We start from the raw sequence: 18,996 nt of genomic DNA on the forward strand, positions 1-18,996 counted from the left end.
AATATTAAATCTAATTTTGGCAGCCTCAGAGCAGACAAAGCCTCGTGCCCAAAGATCTTTGGCACCCCCCCTGGGAGGTACTGGACCCAATGTTGGGAACCAAGAAAATACATGACATTAAGACCTAGTCCGCACAGCGGCAAAAACGATATATTTCTGTTTTGTTTTGAAAAAGTTTTCCGTAAATACAGGATCGTTTCAGGAAATGTCTACATAAGCACGGAACCACCGAAAAGGACTGAAATCACTGTGGTATATATGCCAAGCCTGTAAGTGGCGCTGTAACGCTGCCACAGAAATGCACCAAAAGAGAGAAGAAGATCACAGAATACTGATTGAAACTTTCTCCTAGTTGCCCTCCTGGTTGTTCTCTATGTTGGATCTAAGAACATCTGGTGTCTGCTGTTCTCAGTGGTGGTAAAGGAGAATCAGATTTTGCTGTAAAAGCCACAAAACACAACCCTGCCAACATCCGCCATTGTTGTTTTGGTTTGACCTGCACATGCAGCGTAAGTGGGCTACGCTATATGTGAAGTAATCATTTCAGGAAAGATGCGGTTGGCTGTCCACACGGAGATGAAACGGTAAGTGTTTACAGATTTGTTTCCTCTGGGACCTGGTTACAATAAGTAGCGTTTACGTCCTCCCAAAATGCCGTTTCCTTGTAGATGAAATGCCAATACGACAAAAAACTTTTGCATATACTCCTGAAGTCGTTGTGGAGGGGGCCTAAAACAACAAGATGGCATGATTAAACCAAAGCTCTTTGTGCTACAGTATGTGAGATTTGTGACACTGAATAATAACAACAGACTGAAAATGAAGGCCCTGTATTTGATTCATGTCATCATCTTTCATCAGTATTTTCTAACCAATTATTAAAGTCAGCACAAGAAATCTGCCGTTGTCCTCCTGATGTGAATCTTCAGAAAAAGGTAAAAGCTCAACCATCCTGACTGTCTCAGAGACTGCGACCAGTCCCTTTCAGGTTGTAAGAGTCTGAGCGTTCTCAGCCACTGTGGAGTAATAACTCCTTATTTAACTCTTACATTATTGTCCCCCCACTCGCTAGTTCCTCTTCTGTAAAAGACTAAAAAAAGCCTTGCATCCCAAATTGGGCACATGTGCAGCATAAGTGTGAGCCATTAGGTATTCTGTTTACACCACACTAAAATAAATAGAGCGGTTTGAGTTTTTGGCTATCCAGAGCCTGGGGTACCAGCTGTCAGGTCCTTCGGCTTGGTTGGCTTCCACTCCCATGTCAACAGGACACACTCTTTCCTAATTACCGCTGCGGTACATGGTGTGGTCCCAGTCGAACAGCCGAAGGGGACAGAGGAAAGTGGAGGCAATGACGGACAGAGCAAACTATTAGAGGGTTGAGTTAACTTTTGTGGAAGTATTGTAAACAGCTCACTGGGACCTGAAGTCGAAAGCATTATTTCACTTCACATGCGTCATGCTCTCTTAAATGTTTGACAGGCATCCATTTGTGTGTCCTAGCGGGAAGAAGTCAGCACGATTAAGAACAGTTGTTGGTGGGAAAGGGCTGGCATGATTTGTTTTTTGTCAGCAAAGCCAACGAGCCAAAGGCAAACTAGAGAATGATTTTAACTGCTGCAATTTCATGTTGGAGTGATTTACTGTAGAATTATGTATCTAGACACATTTTAAAGGGTAATTTTCATCTGAAGAGTTGGCTGCATCCTGTGTACCAGTGTGATCAATACTGTATAAAGTACTAAGATAAATGCTGACATGACCACAAGTGAGCTGCTAACAGCAAACACTCACAAGACCTGATGAGTGTGTTGGTTACTACTGGCCCTGACTGAAACCCCTCCACACACTACTGCTTCTCTCTGAGCTGTTTCACATGTGCAGGAAGAAGAGCTTTATTCAGAGGAGAGCTTATATTCATCATTGATGAGGGAAAATCCTTCATTTGTTTAATCTCATACCGAGGTCTCCAATTTGACATATGAAATGTAATTTCACAACAACAAAATTAAAGCTAGTGGAAATGCAATTCATTTACATCTTCCTGCAGAGGGTCCACAGATGTTAATTAGCCTTATACAGTGTTACTCAACCCTGCACAATTAAAATAAATTAAAGGTGGCTAAAGTGGTCAAAAAGCAGCAAACACTGGAAAAAAGTGGCAAAAAAGGGCAGAAAGTGGCAAAAATGGGTGGGAAGTGACCAAAAAAATAAGTTAAAGGTGCCAAAAATGGTCCAAAAGTGGCGAAAATCAGAAAATAGGTGGAAAAATGAGCAAAAATCAGACAAAAGGGTGGGAAAGTGGGCAAAAAGTGGCATATGATTGCAAAAGGCAGCTTAAATGGACAAGAACTAGCACAGATAGGCAAAAAAGGGCAAACACTTGAAGAAAAGTGGCAAAAAAAGGCAGAAAGTGCCAGAAATGGATGGAAAGTGACCAAAAAAATAAGTTCATGGTGGCAAAAAATTGTCAAAAAGTGGCAAATATCAGCCAAAAGGTGGAAAAGATGGGGAAAATCAGAAAAAAGGTGGGAAAATGGGGAAAAAATCAGAAAAAAAGGTGGGAAAATGGGGAAAAAGTGGCATTTATTGCAAAAGGCTGCTTGACTGGGCGAGAAGTAGCAAAAATGGGCAAAAAGGGGCAAACATGAGAAGAAATGTGGCAAAAAAAAGGCAGAAAGTGCCAGAAATGGGTTAATGGTGGCAAAAATTGTCAAAAAGTGGCATATATCAGCAAAAAGGTGGGAAAGATGGTCCAAAAATTGCAAAAACATGGCAAAACATGAGAAGAGACTGAAATGGGCAAAAATCTGCAAAAAGGTGGGAAAATGGGCAAAAAGATCGAAAGAGTAGCAAAATGGGAAATAAGAGGCATTTAATTGGCAAAAAGCAGCTTAAATGGGCGAAAAGTGGAAAAAAGGCGAAAAAAGAGGCAAGAAATTGCAAAAAGCAGGATAAAAGTGTCAAAAAGAAGTGGCAAAAATGGGCTAAAAGCAGTAAAAATGGAATAAAAGTAGCAAAAAATTGCAAATAAGAGCAATGGAAATATCAAGTTTTACAATTAAAGCCTATTGTATAAAAAACAGTAGGAAAAAAACTGATTAATGTGACTTGCAATGGATAATTTCTGAAGCCAAATGTACCTTTTTAAGGTTTTTGGGGGAATAAAATTTCAAATTATGGCATAAAAGAGCCACATGTGGCTCCAGAGTCACGTGTTGAGTATCACTGCTTTCTAGCTAGCTCTGGCTGAACAGTTTTGTTTTGCATGTCCCCGTCAAATAAACTAACTAACTAGAAAAGCACTCAGGGCGCAGACCTCCGCCATTAGCCCTATCTCCCAATAGTAAAGAATCCTTTAAAAAATTCCTGGATCCAGACGATGATGCGGATCAGTCCCAAAATCTAATCAGTTCTTCCTTATGCCATTTCTGACATTTCCTGAAAATTTCTTCAAAGTCTGTCCACAACTTTTTGAGTTATGTTGCTAACAAACTAACAAACAAACCCTGCCCATCACATAACCTCCTTGGCGGAGGTAATTAACTCTACAAAACCACTGGCCACAGTGGCTGTTGAGCACAAAAGTCAGTGTGAGGCCCAGGCCTAGACTGTTATAAAAGGAGACGTTAAAGATAAATGCATCTGAAGTGAGGAACATCTCTGAAGGTAACACTCTCCATGGCTCCTGCAGTACGAGGCCATGCCAGTAAGCCACCGTCCCCAGAATGGACCAGACAAAGACAAATCTTTCATTCAGGTATGAACATTAGAGGACTAACAAATCCACTCAGTAGTGGACCACGGTTTTATCTTCTAACTATAAAGACAGTTAAGGAATGTCACCTGTAGGGTGAGACGTTTTACAGCATCCCAAGCGTGGGCAATGAGTTCCTTCATCCTCTCCTCTGAGGCTGTCCATGCCTCTGCAGCTGAAGTGTCAGGCATCACCTTCACTGGGATGGAGAGGGGACGAGACTCTGGAAAAGAAAGACAAAACAGACACGCTGAATACACGAGCCCTAGACATGACATGATCCGGCTGCGGTCCAGAGAAAGGCAATGTCTGTTCGGACACTCATGGCAACAGAGAGCACAGTAATCACACAGCCAAAGCCTTTAGTAGTCACAACTACATGAACCCAAAGATTAAACTGTCCAGTCAGCTTCAAACATGTCAGTTCTTCTGGGAGGCAGGGAGGAGGACTGTGAGAGACGTGCATAGGCGGCAATATAGGGACTGAAACAGGAGTTTACAGACAGAACAGCCACTCTAACAGGTTAGCCTGAGGTCTGTGCATGGTAAAGCCATCAAGGCGTCATAGGTGAAGGGAAGGGGGGTCTCTCTAAAGACATATTAAGGCATATTCCATGATTTAAAGGTCTGCTGTGGTCAGTAGTTCTATCCCACAGTTGTCATTAAACAACGCTGATGTCACAGCACCAGTGTGCCTCCTCAGACGCCGAGCTCCCAAATATCACTAAAACAACCACATGGGTTGCTACAGAAACAAAGAACTGATGAAAGGATGGTTTGCTGTTTTGCTTTGCGGTTTCAATGGCAACCTGCCAAAACTGGAGATGGAGGCTGGTGTCTGCGTACACTTCTGTGCGACTTTTGCCACAGGTAGACGGATTTGTGAGGTTGTGAGCCATGTGTAAATAAAACTAAGCAAATACACTCATGATTCTGGACTGTTTTACTCTCAGGACACTGTCCTGCTTTTCAGGACTACAAAACTGACTTTTTGTCAAGATACCCAAAATCAGTGTTAAGGCCGACCGACTGGCCTCACTAAGAGTGTAATAGAACTGCTCATTGTAAGCTATCACCACTACTGCTGCAGCAACTGTGTGCAAGTTCAGAGGTCAACGGGGAGGTGGGTCAAAGAGACTCAATCATAGCTAAATAAGACGCACTCGATGTGATGCTAGTGGTCTTTTTACTCAGAAAAGAAGAAAACAAAATAAAACTGGTGGACTGGATTATGGATTAGGAGAACATGGGATCATTCTGATGCATCAAAAGGAGAACTATACGGGCTGGCTACTCTTCAGATAGAGCCTGAAGTATGACTGTGATAATGCAAAGAAAATAAGCCCTATTAGCCCACCTAATTCATCCAGTTTCACATGAACACGTGGGGACTCACTCTGATGGATGACCATACAGAGATAAGGAGCAAATGCCATCATACTGGCTGGTGTCAGCATATAAAATAAATGATAGACAGCTTGTACTTCAGCTTCAGCTTGTACTAACCTTTCTAGTCATCTGACTACTTCAAGAGCACATCTACCCATTCACACACTGACGGAAGAGGCTGCTACGAGGATTGTCCATCAGCTAATCCCATTAATACGCAGCCATACACATTTACATGCCACCAACTAAACAGTGAGAGCAAATTGGAGCTTCTGATTGAGGGATACTGACTCTACAGTGCCCCATAGTGATGGCAGACGTCCTTTTGGTGATTCTAGAGAAGAAAACAACAAACAAGAAACCATCAAGGAGAAAAAGTGGGGTCTAGATGACGATGCAAGAAAAATCCTGAAATGGTAGTCTTGTAGAATCGTGGTCATCTTAGAAGTGTTGTTGACTACATTGTCACACTACAAGAGCATTTGGCATCTCCGACACCAATATTGGGGCCTGATGTTTGCTGAACAGCTACAACAATGCAGTCAGGTCAAAATCTGCCTGAATTTGTGTAGTCTGAGCCTTTACATGATAACATGCCATGCAGAACCCTAACAACACTCATTTATATGACTGACAATCTTTATTTTCCATCTCCCTTTATTTCCATCCATCCATCCATCTTCCTCCGCTCCGCGGTCGCTGTGGCAGCAGTCAAAGTAGGTCAGCCCAAACGTCCTTCTCCCTAATAATGTTTTCAAGTTCCTCCTGAGGAATTCCAAGGCACTCCCAGGCCAGATGGGATATGTAATCCCTCCAGGAGTACGTGTCTGCCTCGGGGTCTCCTCCCAGCTGGATGTGCCTGGAAGACCTCCACAGGAAGGCACCCAAGGCATCCTGATCAGATGCCCGAACAACCTCAACTGGCTCTTACTGGATCCTTCCTGATGTCCGAGCTCTTCACTCTATCTCTAAGGCTGAGCCTGGCAACCCTCCTGAGGAATCTCATTTTCGACTGCTTGTACCTGCGATCTCATGCTTCACCAATCCACCTGTTGACCTCATGGTCCGTTTTCCACATGGAGAGGGATAAGCATTCGTTGAATTTGAGCAGAGAAAAAACAATTCTGTCTTTTATGTAGTGAGTATTTTATACTGCTTCCTTTTCAGCACTGCAGAGGATCCAGTCAGATCCGGCAGGATCCAGTAGGACTGTGGGGTTACTGCTCTCTGGCCTGAGATTTACATTTGACCTTGCACATTAAAGACTGGGCAATTTCTGAGTCCATCCATTTTCTATACTGCTTATTAGGGGTGTCAACGACTAAGGTTTTTCATAGTCGAATCTGATTCGTCAGATTTTGCCTATAGTCGACTAATAGTAGAACAGCGTTTCTGCTAAACTTTTTTGTCCCTTTTTTGAATTAGGTGGGCAAGTCCGGTCCAGTCCTCCTCTCATTAACGGCTTATCCAAGACTACTTCTGCTAATAAGCCGGCGTAGACCTCTCTCTCTCTGCTGCTGCATCGGTGTTTCAGCCGCTCAGCTAAAGTTCCTTTTGTTTCAGCCTCTCCATTACTCGCAGCAATGACACAAAATCCCTCCATACCGCTGATGATATTAAGCCTTTTGTTAACAAGGAAAACTCACTTCGATTAAAATTCTGCTTTACGAGAATGTTCTGGTCAAACTTTCCCACTTTCCCCGCATAGTCCCCAGAGCTACTAAGCTTGCGCAGAGAGATAGGCTTGCTTTGAAGTCATCGTGCATACATAATTAGCCATGTGCTTGCCGTCTGAGGTGATAAACAACCCCAGCACTGCAGGACAGTGGGTGGAGTCTGATTGGACTATGAGGCTCATAGTCAAATCAGACTCCTCCAAAGTGAATCGTCAAATCGCCGACTATTCCAGGTCATCCCTACTGCTTATCCCGTTGGGGGTCACGACAGTCTATCCCAGCTGTCATTGGGTACACCCTGTACTGGTCCCCAGTCAATCGCAGGGCTGACATATAGAGACAGACAACCAGACATGCTCACATTCACACCTATGGCCAATTAAGAGTCACCAATTAACCTAAAAAGCATGTCTTTGGTGGTGGGAGGAAGCTGGAATACTCGGAGAGAACCCACGCACATACAGGAGAAGATGCAAACTCCACACAGAAAGGCCCTGAGCAGGAAGAGAACCAGAAACCTTAACCCCTGCACCACCTGTGGGTAAAGTATATCTGTATCTGCAGGTGTTCATTTGTTTTATGTAAGCATGTTGAGTCGGGAAGTCACCGTCTGCACATGTTCAACATCAGAGTCTAACAGGTAAATGTGCCTATGGGCTAAGGTTTTAACTGTAGTGTTTACTGTCAACGGTAATATGGCGTGACTTTTCCTGCAGTGTAACCTCGAGTCTTTAAACTTCATCAGTGCTCTTTAACAAAATAGTTTTATACACCGTAAGCACATTTTTATGTCGTTTTCACGCCTGATAGGCCGGTCCGTTTTGGAACAGAAATTGCAGCATTGTTGCACTTTGCTTTGGTTTGGTTGCATTCATGCTGCTCTTGGTCGAACCGTCTGAACACCAACAACCTAGAAGAAGATGAAACCGGAAATCCATATCCTTTCGGCGGCCGTTTTTTCCACATAAACAATGAAAAAACAACAAATTTACGCTGTCTTGCGGTCCCTGCTTTTGCATTAGGGCATTATGAGCAGCCAACGAGGCAGTGAGCCAGCGTATCGTTCTTTACATGAGACGAATGAATCGGCACCGATTACGACGTGTTGCTATGGCTACACAGACGCCAATCGAGGTACCGAAATGTATTTGAGTGTATTAAATCACATATAAATCCGTATATCATTAAGCTTTATTCCACTTGGTTCACAAGTTGTTCTGCTTTGCTTTCACACCTCAAATAAACCGCACCAGGGTTCGTTTGGAGGCAGATCGAGACCCCCTGTTTTCAAGCGGATCAGAATCCACTTGTTTGTTCCGCACCAGAGTTCATGTGAGCTTTCACACCACTCCAAACAAGCCGAACTATCCAGGGAAATGGACCAGAGGTTTTTTTAAAGCGGACCAAACAACTCTGGTGAATGCGCCCTCAGGATGAAAACTTGAACACTCTCTCAAACCAGCAAACTTGGTGAGTGTTTCACATGTGGGCCTGCATAAATACACAGACTATTTATCGGTATATAGCATTTACTATAAGGCTGGCTTTCATAACCATCACCCTCTACTACTTTCTCTATGAAAATATTAATAACACACTTTTAAAACGCATTAAGAATAAACCCACCAATCTTCTTAAAGCTTTTCAGACAGCCACAAAGGAGATAATAGCTGCAAATTTCCTCTAAAAAATGACTATTAGCCTTCACCTCCCCCTGATCCTGAGGTCCTTATGGTAAACCTTAGCCTGACAGCGACCACAGAGGGGATTATTGATCACCTACTTTTTAAAGACTTTTTAGGATATGCTGGACTGTTAAAGTCTGCCCCAGAGAGAATCTGCTAGGTCAATCAGAAAGTGTGCTACGGTGCAGTATAGGCTTTAATAAAATTCAAAAGGAGTAACATGAAAATACTGCCTAAAGCTCTTCAAACTGCTCAGGCCTAACAAGTCCTGTGAGTCCTATCAAAGCGGGGTTATTCCCCAGCTCCAGTGCCATGTCAGCCATGTCCTCATTTTCACCGTTTGTTGGACTAATATCTTGTAGGCCACATTTTGGCCACGCACCCTTTCTCTCCATTTATCCACTGTTCTCCAACTCTCCAGCTATTCTGTCTGGTTTACTTTCAAGTTTTCAGCTCAGAGTGGGAAAGCCAGCCCAGATCCCTATAAACATCCCTGAGTCCTGATGGTGATAATTAATCACTCTTAACAACTCTATCACATCTCTGCAGGAGAAAGGAGCAAGCCTTTTGAAGCCCAGAGGGATCTTATCCACATTAAAACAAATTCAGATTTAAGAATTAAACAAAATAGAATCAGTTCACTTCACCACTTTTTTCTCCCTGTTTTTTCCACTTCTAAACCAATTCTTGACATTTTCTGCCCGTTGTTTCCACTGTTGGCCCATTAGTGACACTATTAAAGGGGACATATTATGCAAAAATCACCTCTTCAAGCTTTTCTAACAAAAATATGTGCCCCTGGCCTGTCCACAATCCCCTGTTTTTTCAGCAACAAACTTCACAGGCATGTTTTGGGGACCTCTGAGACCAATATAAACTTGTCTTACAGGGTATAATGTGTCCCCTTTAACCCCTTTTTATCCCCATTTCCACCACATTTTACAATTTATTAAGCCAATTTAAGCCATTTTTTATTTTTTGCCCCTTTTATCTAACTTTTTGCCACTTCTAACCCATTCCTGCTACTTTTAAAATCCAATTTTTAACCCATGTTAGCAATTTTCAACCCATTTTAGTGTCATTACTATTAAAGCTTGAGTATGTAACATTCAACGAGAAACGTGTAGAATCAACGTTCCTGTTCTTCTCCATGTTTGTGCTCTGTATCGCCACCCCTCTTCTCACATACCTCCTCACGAATGTGCATGTCTGCTGAATCAACTACTGATGGTGGGATCCCCAGAGAATCCCTGTCATACGTCACAATGCAATCAGCTATGGGTAACTCCCTCACGCTAAGTCTGCAGAGATGCCCACTCATGGAAAGGATGCATGAAGGTCTCATAAAGTCAGCGAGAGATCCCTCACTCACTTTATGATTAGACAGTGGGACAGCCCTAAACCTTCACAGACTTAGCGGGAGCACGCCTCAAAGTCAGTAAGTGAGTGTGGACAATGGGATTGGGCCCATCTCTCAGCATGAACAAATTCTACATGGGACGAACACCGCTGGTAACTCCGCCATTGTATCAACTTCTCACTGAGCTGAGTTGCAAGCGCACCTACTACAGCAGCCAGTAGGAACACTCCCTCCATCCTGAGCCGTGATTGGCTGCGAGTGCTTGCCTCCTCATTGGCTGTAGCATCGTCTCTTGCTTGTTTTCCTCAAGTGAGAGTGCAGTGCGAGGAGGTGTTGTAGAAGTGTGTTATTCTTTTAGAGGGCTTTAAAACGAGACCCTGACAGGTTGTGTTGTTTTTGTGGGCATATGACACTAAAAATAAATCACTTACTGTAGTTTTAAGGTATAAAAATCAAATATGGATACCCCAGCTCAAATTTACAATGGACTGTGATTTTGCTGACTCCATGGGCCCCGAGTTTGTCTGGGGGCCACAGGAAGTTCTCCCCTTTGTCCCCCCTTATGGACGGCCTTGTTGCACATGACTATTCTTGAGTGCTCATGGCTGTTCAACCCTACTCAGGTACAGCGGGGGTCCCTCGTCTCTGGCAACTTTATTTGGGGGGTCGCGGGCTGAAAAGGTTTAGGACCCCTGGTTTAGACATGCAAAGAAAGACTTTAATATCACTGGCAAGCGAAAAAAGTCAGAACCAGATTACACACATTTTCTCCTGCCTATGGTCATCACCTTTATCATCGTCATCATCATTATCATCAGAGCTCAGGATAATCACAATCTTGTTATCCAGTCTACACAATATTTGGTTGATATGCTCATTAAAAGGAGAGAAAGAGAGGAGGGAGTCTGCCAGCCAGACTATGAAATAACAAATAAAGAATGAAAATAAATGACGTGTCCTGTGACACCAGTACTCCTTTAAATGTCCCTTATGAGATCATCCAGGCTCAGTTTCCCTGTCTGTCCCTCTGTCATCTGACCTTAACCCTCTCAGGCTCTCCAGACACCGTCAGATGAACTTTCCCCCCTGTTCAACTCCTTTCAGACAACCACAGCCAACATCTACAAGCCAGACACTCTTATCACTCATGAACGTGGAGAAAGGATACATGCGGACAGCCTATTCTCTTCGGACTGCTCTGTTCTGAGAGTCAGCAGTCTGCCTGGACTCCTCAATGCGTAGACACCCAGACTTTCAGTCACAGCAAAGACCGTAGACCCTGCCGACAGTTCATCACGTGGGGCCTTGGATGTAATTATTCCTCCCTTCTTTTGTTTTCTTTCCTCATTCCAACCATCATTACCTTGATAAATTATTGACTTTACCAGAAAAATTTAACTGTATAAATAACTCCACAATGAAAACATTATCCCTCTAGAAAGTGCACAGCAGCCAATAAAAACCCGTCTGACTTCCATCAGGCTACTTGGGTTGGGATTTTAGTTATGCATGACCGTGTTGTTCTTCCTGAAGTCGACTCATCACCACCTTCTTTCAAAGACATACCTGTATTTGGATGCATTGTCTTTACTGCCATTTCCTTTTTGTAACTGTATTCAGGCATATCTTTCAGAAATACACACCTTTCATTCATGTTTCTCCTGTTCTCTGAATTTTTTCCCTCCTTTTATGGTTGAAATCACAGAAAACCCATCAGTGTTGTGAGCCGTGCAGCCCTGACCTCAACCAGATTGTGTTTTCTATCTTACAGATTTACAGGCTGAAGAATGAAAATGTTTTAATTTCTCCTCCAAATTCCCAGTCCTTCTGCTAGACAGAACATTTAAACCATTAATCCCATCATTCAGACTACCAGCAGACGGAAACATCACTTCTTAGACATCATGTGTTCCAGCAGCAGCGCCAGATAGAGTGACAGATTTCTCAGAAACTTAACTTTATTTAAGGAGCCAAACACTGATTAAAATACTGAAAAGAAAATCTTATGATTTCTCTACTTTGATAAACATATGAGAACAAGGAGAGGCTTGGGGAAACACAGACAGAGATGCTGCCAACAGGAGCATTCATTTAGGACGAATAAAAAATAAAAGGTTAGTTACAGTCATGTACTAAAGTATTGGCACCTCTGTAATTTTTCCAGAAAATACACCATTTCTCCCAGAATTTGTTGCAATTACAAATGTTTTTGGTTTACACATGTTTATTTCCTTCATGTGCATTGGAACAACACAAAAAAACAGAAGAAAAAAAAGATGAAATTGATAAAATTTTACACAAAATGAAAATTTAAAAAAAGCTCTGGACAAAATTGTTGGCACCCTCAACTTAATATTTGGTTGCACATCCTTGGGGAAAAAATAACTGAAACCAATCTCTTCCTATAACCATCAACAAGCTTCTTACACCTCTCAGCTGGAATTTTGGACCACTCTTCTTTGGCAAACTGCATCACCCATGACCTCTGACACAGACCCAGCTTTCTGACACTAGGCCCTACATTGCAGCCCAAAATCTTTTGGTACTCTCCAGATTTCATGATTCCTTGCACACAGTCAAGGCACCCAGTGCCAGAGGCAGCAAAACAACCCCAAAACATCTTTGAACCTCCACCATGTTTGACTGTAGGTACTGTGCTCTTTTCTTCGTAGGCCTCATTCTGTTTTCTGTAAACAGTAGAATGACGTGCTTTTCCAAAGAGCTCTACCTTAGTCTCATCTGTCCACAAAATTTTCTCCCAGAAGGATTGAGGCTTACTCAGGTACATTTTTAAACTCCAGTCTGGCTTTTTTATGTCTCTTTGTCAGCAGTGGGGTTCTCCTCGGTCTCCTGCCATAGCGCTTCATCTTATTCAGATGACCACGTATGGTCCCAGCTGACACTTTTGCACCCTGAGTCTGCAGGACAGACTGAATTTGTGTGGAAGTTGACTGAGGATGTTTATCCACCATTCCAACTATCCCGCGTTGCATTCTTTTGTCAGTTTTTCTCTTCCGTCCACGTCCAGGGAGATTAGCCACATTTCCATGGGTTATAAACTTGTTGATTATATTACAAACAGTGGACAAAGGAATTTCCAGATCTCTGGAGATGGTCTTGTAAGCTGGAGATTGTTCATATTTTTACACAATTTTGCTTCCTAAGTCCTCAGACAATTCTGGGCTCTTCTTTCTCTTCTCCATGCTTGGTGTGACACACACAGGCACACAACACAAAGGTTGAGTCAACTTTTAGACATTCTAACTGGCTTCAGGTGTGATTTCTAGATTGCCAGCACCTGTTACTGCCACAGGTGAGTTTAAATGAGCATCACATGCTTGAAATAAAATTATTTACCCACAGATTTAAAAGGTTTGGCTTTTTTCTTCAGATTTTTTTGTGTTGTTCCAATGCACATAAAGGAATTAAACATGTGTATACCAAAAAAACATTTGCAACTGCAACAATTTCTGGGAAAAATGGTGTATTTTCTGTAAAAATTCCAGGGGTGCCAATACTTTCATCCATGACTGCATGTAGGCATCAGCCTTACATGAGGAACAGAAAAGCCACACAGCCTTCTACTTGTAGATGACAGTAACACATTTGCATTTCCATGATGGCGCTACTGTGTGAGATCCAAACAAATACCTGACATGCCATAAATCCATAAAGAAGTCATCTGCCATGAATGTGTCCCATGCGTCTCTCTTCCTACATTAATAGGCACCTTTAAAAGCTGCTGGGAAGTTCCAATAAAGGGTATCGAGCCTCAGTTTGGTAACAAAACAACATATCAATCATTTTACTTGCATGCATTCAAATGGTTGAATTAGAAGTAGAGATATCAAGCAAGTACATTTCTAGAAGGCTCTGAAGTGCTAGAAACTACAGGAAGGATTGGATCCAGTGAAGACTGATTATGCTGTAATGGTTTGAGATGGGCACTGAGTGGAACGCATCAGCTCATGCCAAAAAATACACGAATCAATACGCAGAGGAAAAGACAGCTCCTGCAGTTTCAATAAGGTATAAAAATAAATCTTATATATGATGCCACAGCCATCAGCATTTCAGACCCATATTTATGTAGAGAAAACGATGGGAAGATGTCGGTCCAGTTCAAGAGATAAACAGCTGGCCAGTGTGCTCTCATCAGCGGAGTGTTGCAGACGAGCCACAGCCTGGTTTATCCCCAGTGCTGTAGGAACCAACGCGACTGTTTACTGAGGACTCAGTACTGCTGACATGTGAGTAAGCAAAGATGTTGGGGTATGGAGGAGCCATCAGTGCTGTTTGAAAACAGAAGGACAAAAGTAGAAGATGTCACATCTGAAAAGTGAAAGAAGTTAGAGCTTTACTTCAGACTGTGAAATGTCAAAGAAATGTTCTTCATTTCAAAACACACGATATGGGGAAATCATGGACATGAAGTGTTTAACAGCTACAGGATGATATCACCGTAAACAGGACTACATTCTTCCAAGGAACCCCCCCCCCCCCCCCCCGACATGTCTATTTTCCCTCACTAATACCGTTACAGGGAAAGACCATTTCAGTCATCCTCAGCATTATTTAATAGGGTTATTTATTAAAGCTTTGTTACTAGCTGAGCAAAACAAAGCTAACCATGACTTTCCATGGATCAGATGAATAACACCTCTTCAGGCTAGGGCGGGAAATTAAGATCACAAATATCACATAGAAAACTCATTTCTAAAGTTAGACAGACTCTGGGTTATATCATGGACAGCTCCTTAACTGAGCGACCGCTCTAGCCTTCCCCAGGTAGAAGTGTGTATTACATATGAATGCTATACTGCAGCGTGTGCCGATGCATGGTCTACTGAGAGCTCTTGGTGTATTTACAGTGTGTTTTTAACGATGAAGTAAGAAGTGTATCAATGACAATAATATATTAACATACATCACAATAATTCTCCATTTCTCTGTACCAAGACATGGAACAGAGGGATCGTCTAAAGCAGGGGTTCTCAACGTTGGGGTTACGACCCTAGTGTGGGTTGTGAGACACTGAGAGGGGGTCTCCAGATGCCTTAAAAAATGAAGAACATTTTTGAATGACACTGTTGCCACTTTACACCAATTTGCCTAATTTTAACCCGTTTTTATCATTTACAACCAAGTTTGCCCATTTTAATACATTTTCACAACTTATAACCCATTTTTGTCATTTTAAACCCTTTCTAACACTTTTTATCTGCCTGTTTTTGTCACTTCTAGACCAAATGTTGCAACTCTCTAACTATTGTTGGCTCTGTTGACACATTATTGCCACTATTAACTTCTTTTACCACTTTTTAAGCCACATTTTACAGTTTGATATGCCCATTTTTGCTTGTTTCTGACTACTTCTTCCTCAGCTAACCCATTTTTGGCATTTTATATCAATTTTCAACCCATTTCACCAAATTTCCTCCTATTTGACGCCATTTCAGCCACTTTTGAATCCCCTTTTACTACTTAACATGCACATTTTCTACCACTTTCTAACCCCTTTTTGCCTTTTTGGTTATTTTTTGCCACTTTTCTCTTTTTTTTTGCATTTCTAAGCCATTTCTGCTACTTTTAAAATCTAATTTCACCACCTTATCCACCATTTGTTGCCATTATTAACCCCATTTTAGCTATTTTTTAACATTTTTTTAAGAGGGCTACTTACTACACAAATGAATTTAAATGTGTTTCTTTGATAAGAGTGGTTATTATTCAGGTAAAATCTAAAATATCACAGCTTGACTTTACAATGGACCATGATTTTGCTGGCCCCCAGTTTGGCTGGGCCCCAGAAAGCTCTCCCACCCCCCACCACCCCCAATGAGCAGCCTTGTCTGCACATGACTATTCTTGAATGTTCATGGCTGTGTTCAGCCACCTTCAGGTACAGCGAAGGTCCCAGGTCTCTGGCACCTTTATTTTTGGGGTCATGGATTGAAAAGGTTGAGAATACCTGGTTTAAAGTAGCATTACTCAACCATGCTCAACCAAAGAGCCAAATTGTTGAAAAATTCCTTTGCAAGAGCCACAATCTAACTGGTGAAAAGTGGCAAAACTGATTAAAGTGGCAATAAAATTAAGTTAAAGGTGGCAAATAATGGTCAAACAGTAGCAAAAAAGTGGCAAAAAGGGGCAGGATAGGCATAAAATGGCAAAAAGTGGGTGAAAAGTAAAAAACAGGGAAAAAAGTGGCAAAATAGGACAGAAATAATTAAGTGAGAATTATAAAAAAAATGAGTTACAGGTAGCAAAAGCATGGCTAAAAATAGTGTAAATGTGACTTATATGGGCAAAAATGTGAAAAATGGTCGAAAAGCAGCAAAGAGTAGCAAGACTGCTGAAAACTGTGGCATTTAATGGTAAAACAAGGTTTAAATTGGTGAAAAGTGGCAAAAAAAAAGTAAAAAAAAAAATTGCAAATAGCAAAAGTAGGACAAAAGAGGCAAAAAAAAAACTGGTGGCAAAAATGGGATAGAAGAAGTAAAATGGGCAAAAAGTGGTAAAAAGAAATGGGAAAAGTGGGCTAAAGCAGTGAAAATGGATTAAAAGTGGCAAAAACTTAGAAAAAAGGCAAAAAAATTGCAAATAAGGGCAATGGAAATATACAGACAAAAAAATAAAGGTTAAAAATAAAAGCCAACTGTATTAATGTGGGGATTCAAACCAATTAATGTGACTTGCAATGGATAATTTCTGAGGTCATAGTTGGTTAAAGGTTTTCGGGGGGGGGGGTAATATTTCAAACTAAGACATAAAAGAGCCACAAATCATCAGTGTTACGCTGAGTATCACTAGTCTAAAGGTTTCAGTGCTTCTATCTTTAGACCCAGTATCTATTTATGCATGTGGGAGAGAAAAGTTGTATTTATGTCGATTATGTTTGCATTTGCAGGTAATGTGATTGTTCCAGTGGGCTGAAAGCTGGTGTAGCAAAAAGCTACACAGCCACTCATCTACTCTGGTCATTCAGAGCTCACAGCTTTAAAACAAGAGCAGGAAACAGGGAGACATTTCTGGATATTTTGTTTCCTCCTTTCATTTGAATGTCTGCAATCTGCTGTGAATTACGGAACAGCAGGGAGGTTAGTCTCTAAAGAAACAAGGTTAAAGATGCTACTTTTTTATTTTAATGCTGATGAGCAAGTGGCAGGAATCACTGCTAGCAAGAGAGGCAAAAATGCTATGCTGGTTTTATTAAAGGTAAAGGAATTGTTTTGACCCCTCAGCCAAACCTGTGGTTCTCATGTATGGAAAGCTTTCTACTGAGTGGTTAATGTTAATTCATGTACAATGAAGTGATATTTTCAGTGTCACACCTTTAGCCAAGCTCATGATTGACCTACCTGTCACTGTCTTTGTTTTGATGGGGCTGCTGGCGTAGTCTGATGCCTGATTGGAGGGCTGTCTGGCCAATGGTGTGCTCCCTACAGACATCTCGTCCTCTTTCCTCTTGGCCAGGGGAACAGTACTTGGAGTCTGCAATTAGAAAAGTAAACGTTTAGTTTAACTGTAAACTCCTAAATGCATTTCAACAGCATTGTTTGTTTCAATATAGTTTAATATGCATTTGTATCTATCCATTGGTGAGTGCAGTAACTGGCTACAGCATAGTCCAATGGCGATGTTAAGTCTGAGGGTGCTTTCACGGCTAGGCCCAGTTGTTTCGAACCATGCTGTGGCGTGGGTCCTCCCCTCCCCCTCCCCCTGCTGGCTTGCTTCCACACTAGCAGCACTGACCCATGCCTGGGCTCACTTGCATCTGTACTCAGTCTGGTACAGCTGGTGGCGGTATGCACGTAGCTGGTTTACAAGCTCACCGAGGAGGAGAAAGAAGAAGAAGCTACCATGGCAACCACTCGGGTCATGACCTGAGCGAAGATGTTTTTTTGTATTAACCTGGCAAAAAAGTCCATCGTGCCACCATGGATGATTTAAAATCACTTTTTAACAAAGCAGCAGTGTTGCTCTTCGTACCTACACATCTGCTACCGCTCAGTGGATTAGTGTGCTGCACAGACACAGCGAATCCATCTTGCAAAGCTCCCATCTGAATCGTTTGGGCCCGGTTAGAAAGTGACAGGACCAATCAGTGATGAGGGGCAGTACTTTCAGGCGCAGCAGAGTCATGACACAAACAAGCAGCAGCAAGAGCTGGTGCAGTTATGGAGGAAGAGCTTAGTGTGGATGCTGCTAAAGTGCAAGTTTTATCAGAACTTGACGACTTTTCTTCATTAAAAGAAGAACAAAGAACAGCAGTGAGTTGTTTTCTTTTCAGAAACCACAAAAGTCGAGTACTTACATGTTCATAGTCGCCATGTTTCGCGTTATTCCTCAGCAGCTGCGCACACACAGCTCGATAGTGGCTACATCACGTGTTTTGTTGTTCTGATTGGCCCGTAGAGATGTGACAGACAGAACGTTCATCCAATCACACTCTGAGTTTTTTCAAATCCTCTGCCTTTTCTCAAATGTTTCCTATTGAAGCTTTCCCAGATGGACGTGTGAAATACATCCATCTGGCGTGTCAGGTTACTCATAAGATGTGTCACAACAGAACGTTTGTTGACTTGATTCTGATGATATCTGTCTTTTATTGAGGAAGAATGTAAACAAACTGCCCCGCCGTGGAAAGAACCCTAGTTTATTACGAAGACGTCATATAGGTCATACGGTGCCCGTATCCGGGCGCGGGTGCATTCACATCTCATTTGAATCATGCCAGAGTCCACTTGAATTGTACTCGAGAATATAAAGTGGGTGTATTCACACGAACCAAAACAAACTCGACTTTCAGCTCAAGTGCACCCGGATCCAGGACGGGGTCTCTAGTGTGAAAGCTACCTACATAGGAAACCATTTTTTGATTTATATTATTCAAGGAGCGTTAATTGTAACGTGAATCTTCATGTACATGCTGAAATTGTTCAGTTGGCTGTTGGTAGAAGTGCGTTTGTTACATTTGGAAATTCGGCCTGTGTGGATTTAACTGACTTTGTGTTTATTTCTTTACAGAACATTTTCAGGTATATATTGTCTGTAGAAGGTACAGTATGCACTGAAGTCACTTTCAGTGCACGAACACTGCTGGCTTTTCTATGGGAAAGAGATGAA

At 42.1% G+C, this 18,996-nt stretch overlaps 2 protein-coding genes across 7 annotated transcripts in view; both read right to left on the reverse strand.

Annotated features, from left to right (window-relative positions):
* LOC121513254 (NLR family CARD domain-containing protein 3-like) overlaps positions 1–18,996 on the reverse strand; it is a 945,231-nt gene that overhangs the window by 626,931 nt on the left and 299,304 nt on the right. The gene's annotated exons all lie outside the window — the stretch shown is intronic.
* Positions 1–18,996, reverse strand: part of LOC121513252 (vacuolar protein sorting-associated protein 13B-like) — a 481,863-nt gene that overhangs the window by 298,798 nt on the left and 164,069 nt on the right. For all 3 annotated transcript variants that reach the window (XM_041792863.1, XM_041792864.1, XM_041792862.1), the window contains exons 21-22: positions 17,229–17,361; positions 3,847–3,980 (exon numbers count right to left, since the gene is read on the reverse strand). In XM_041792863.1, the coding sequence (XP_041648797.1) occupies positions 3,847–3,980; positions 17,229–17,361 (267 nt within the window). The remainder of the gene's footprint in view (positions 1–3,846; positions 3,981–17,228; positions 17,362–18,996) is intronic.

The sequence above is a fragment of the Cheilinus undulatus genome, linkage group 8, assembly GCF_018320785.1.
Source record: "Cheilinus undulatus linkage group 8, ASM1832078v1, whole genome shotgun sequence".
In the NCBI taxonomy this organism is placed as follows: domain Eukaryota; kingdom Metazoa; phylum Chordata; class Actinopteri; order Labriformes; family Labridae; genus Cheilinus; species Cheilinus undulatus.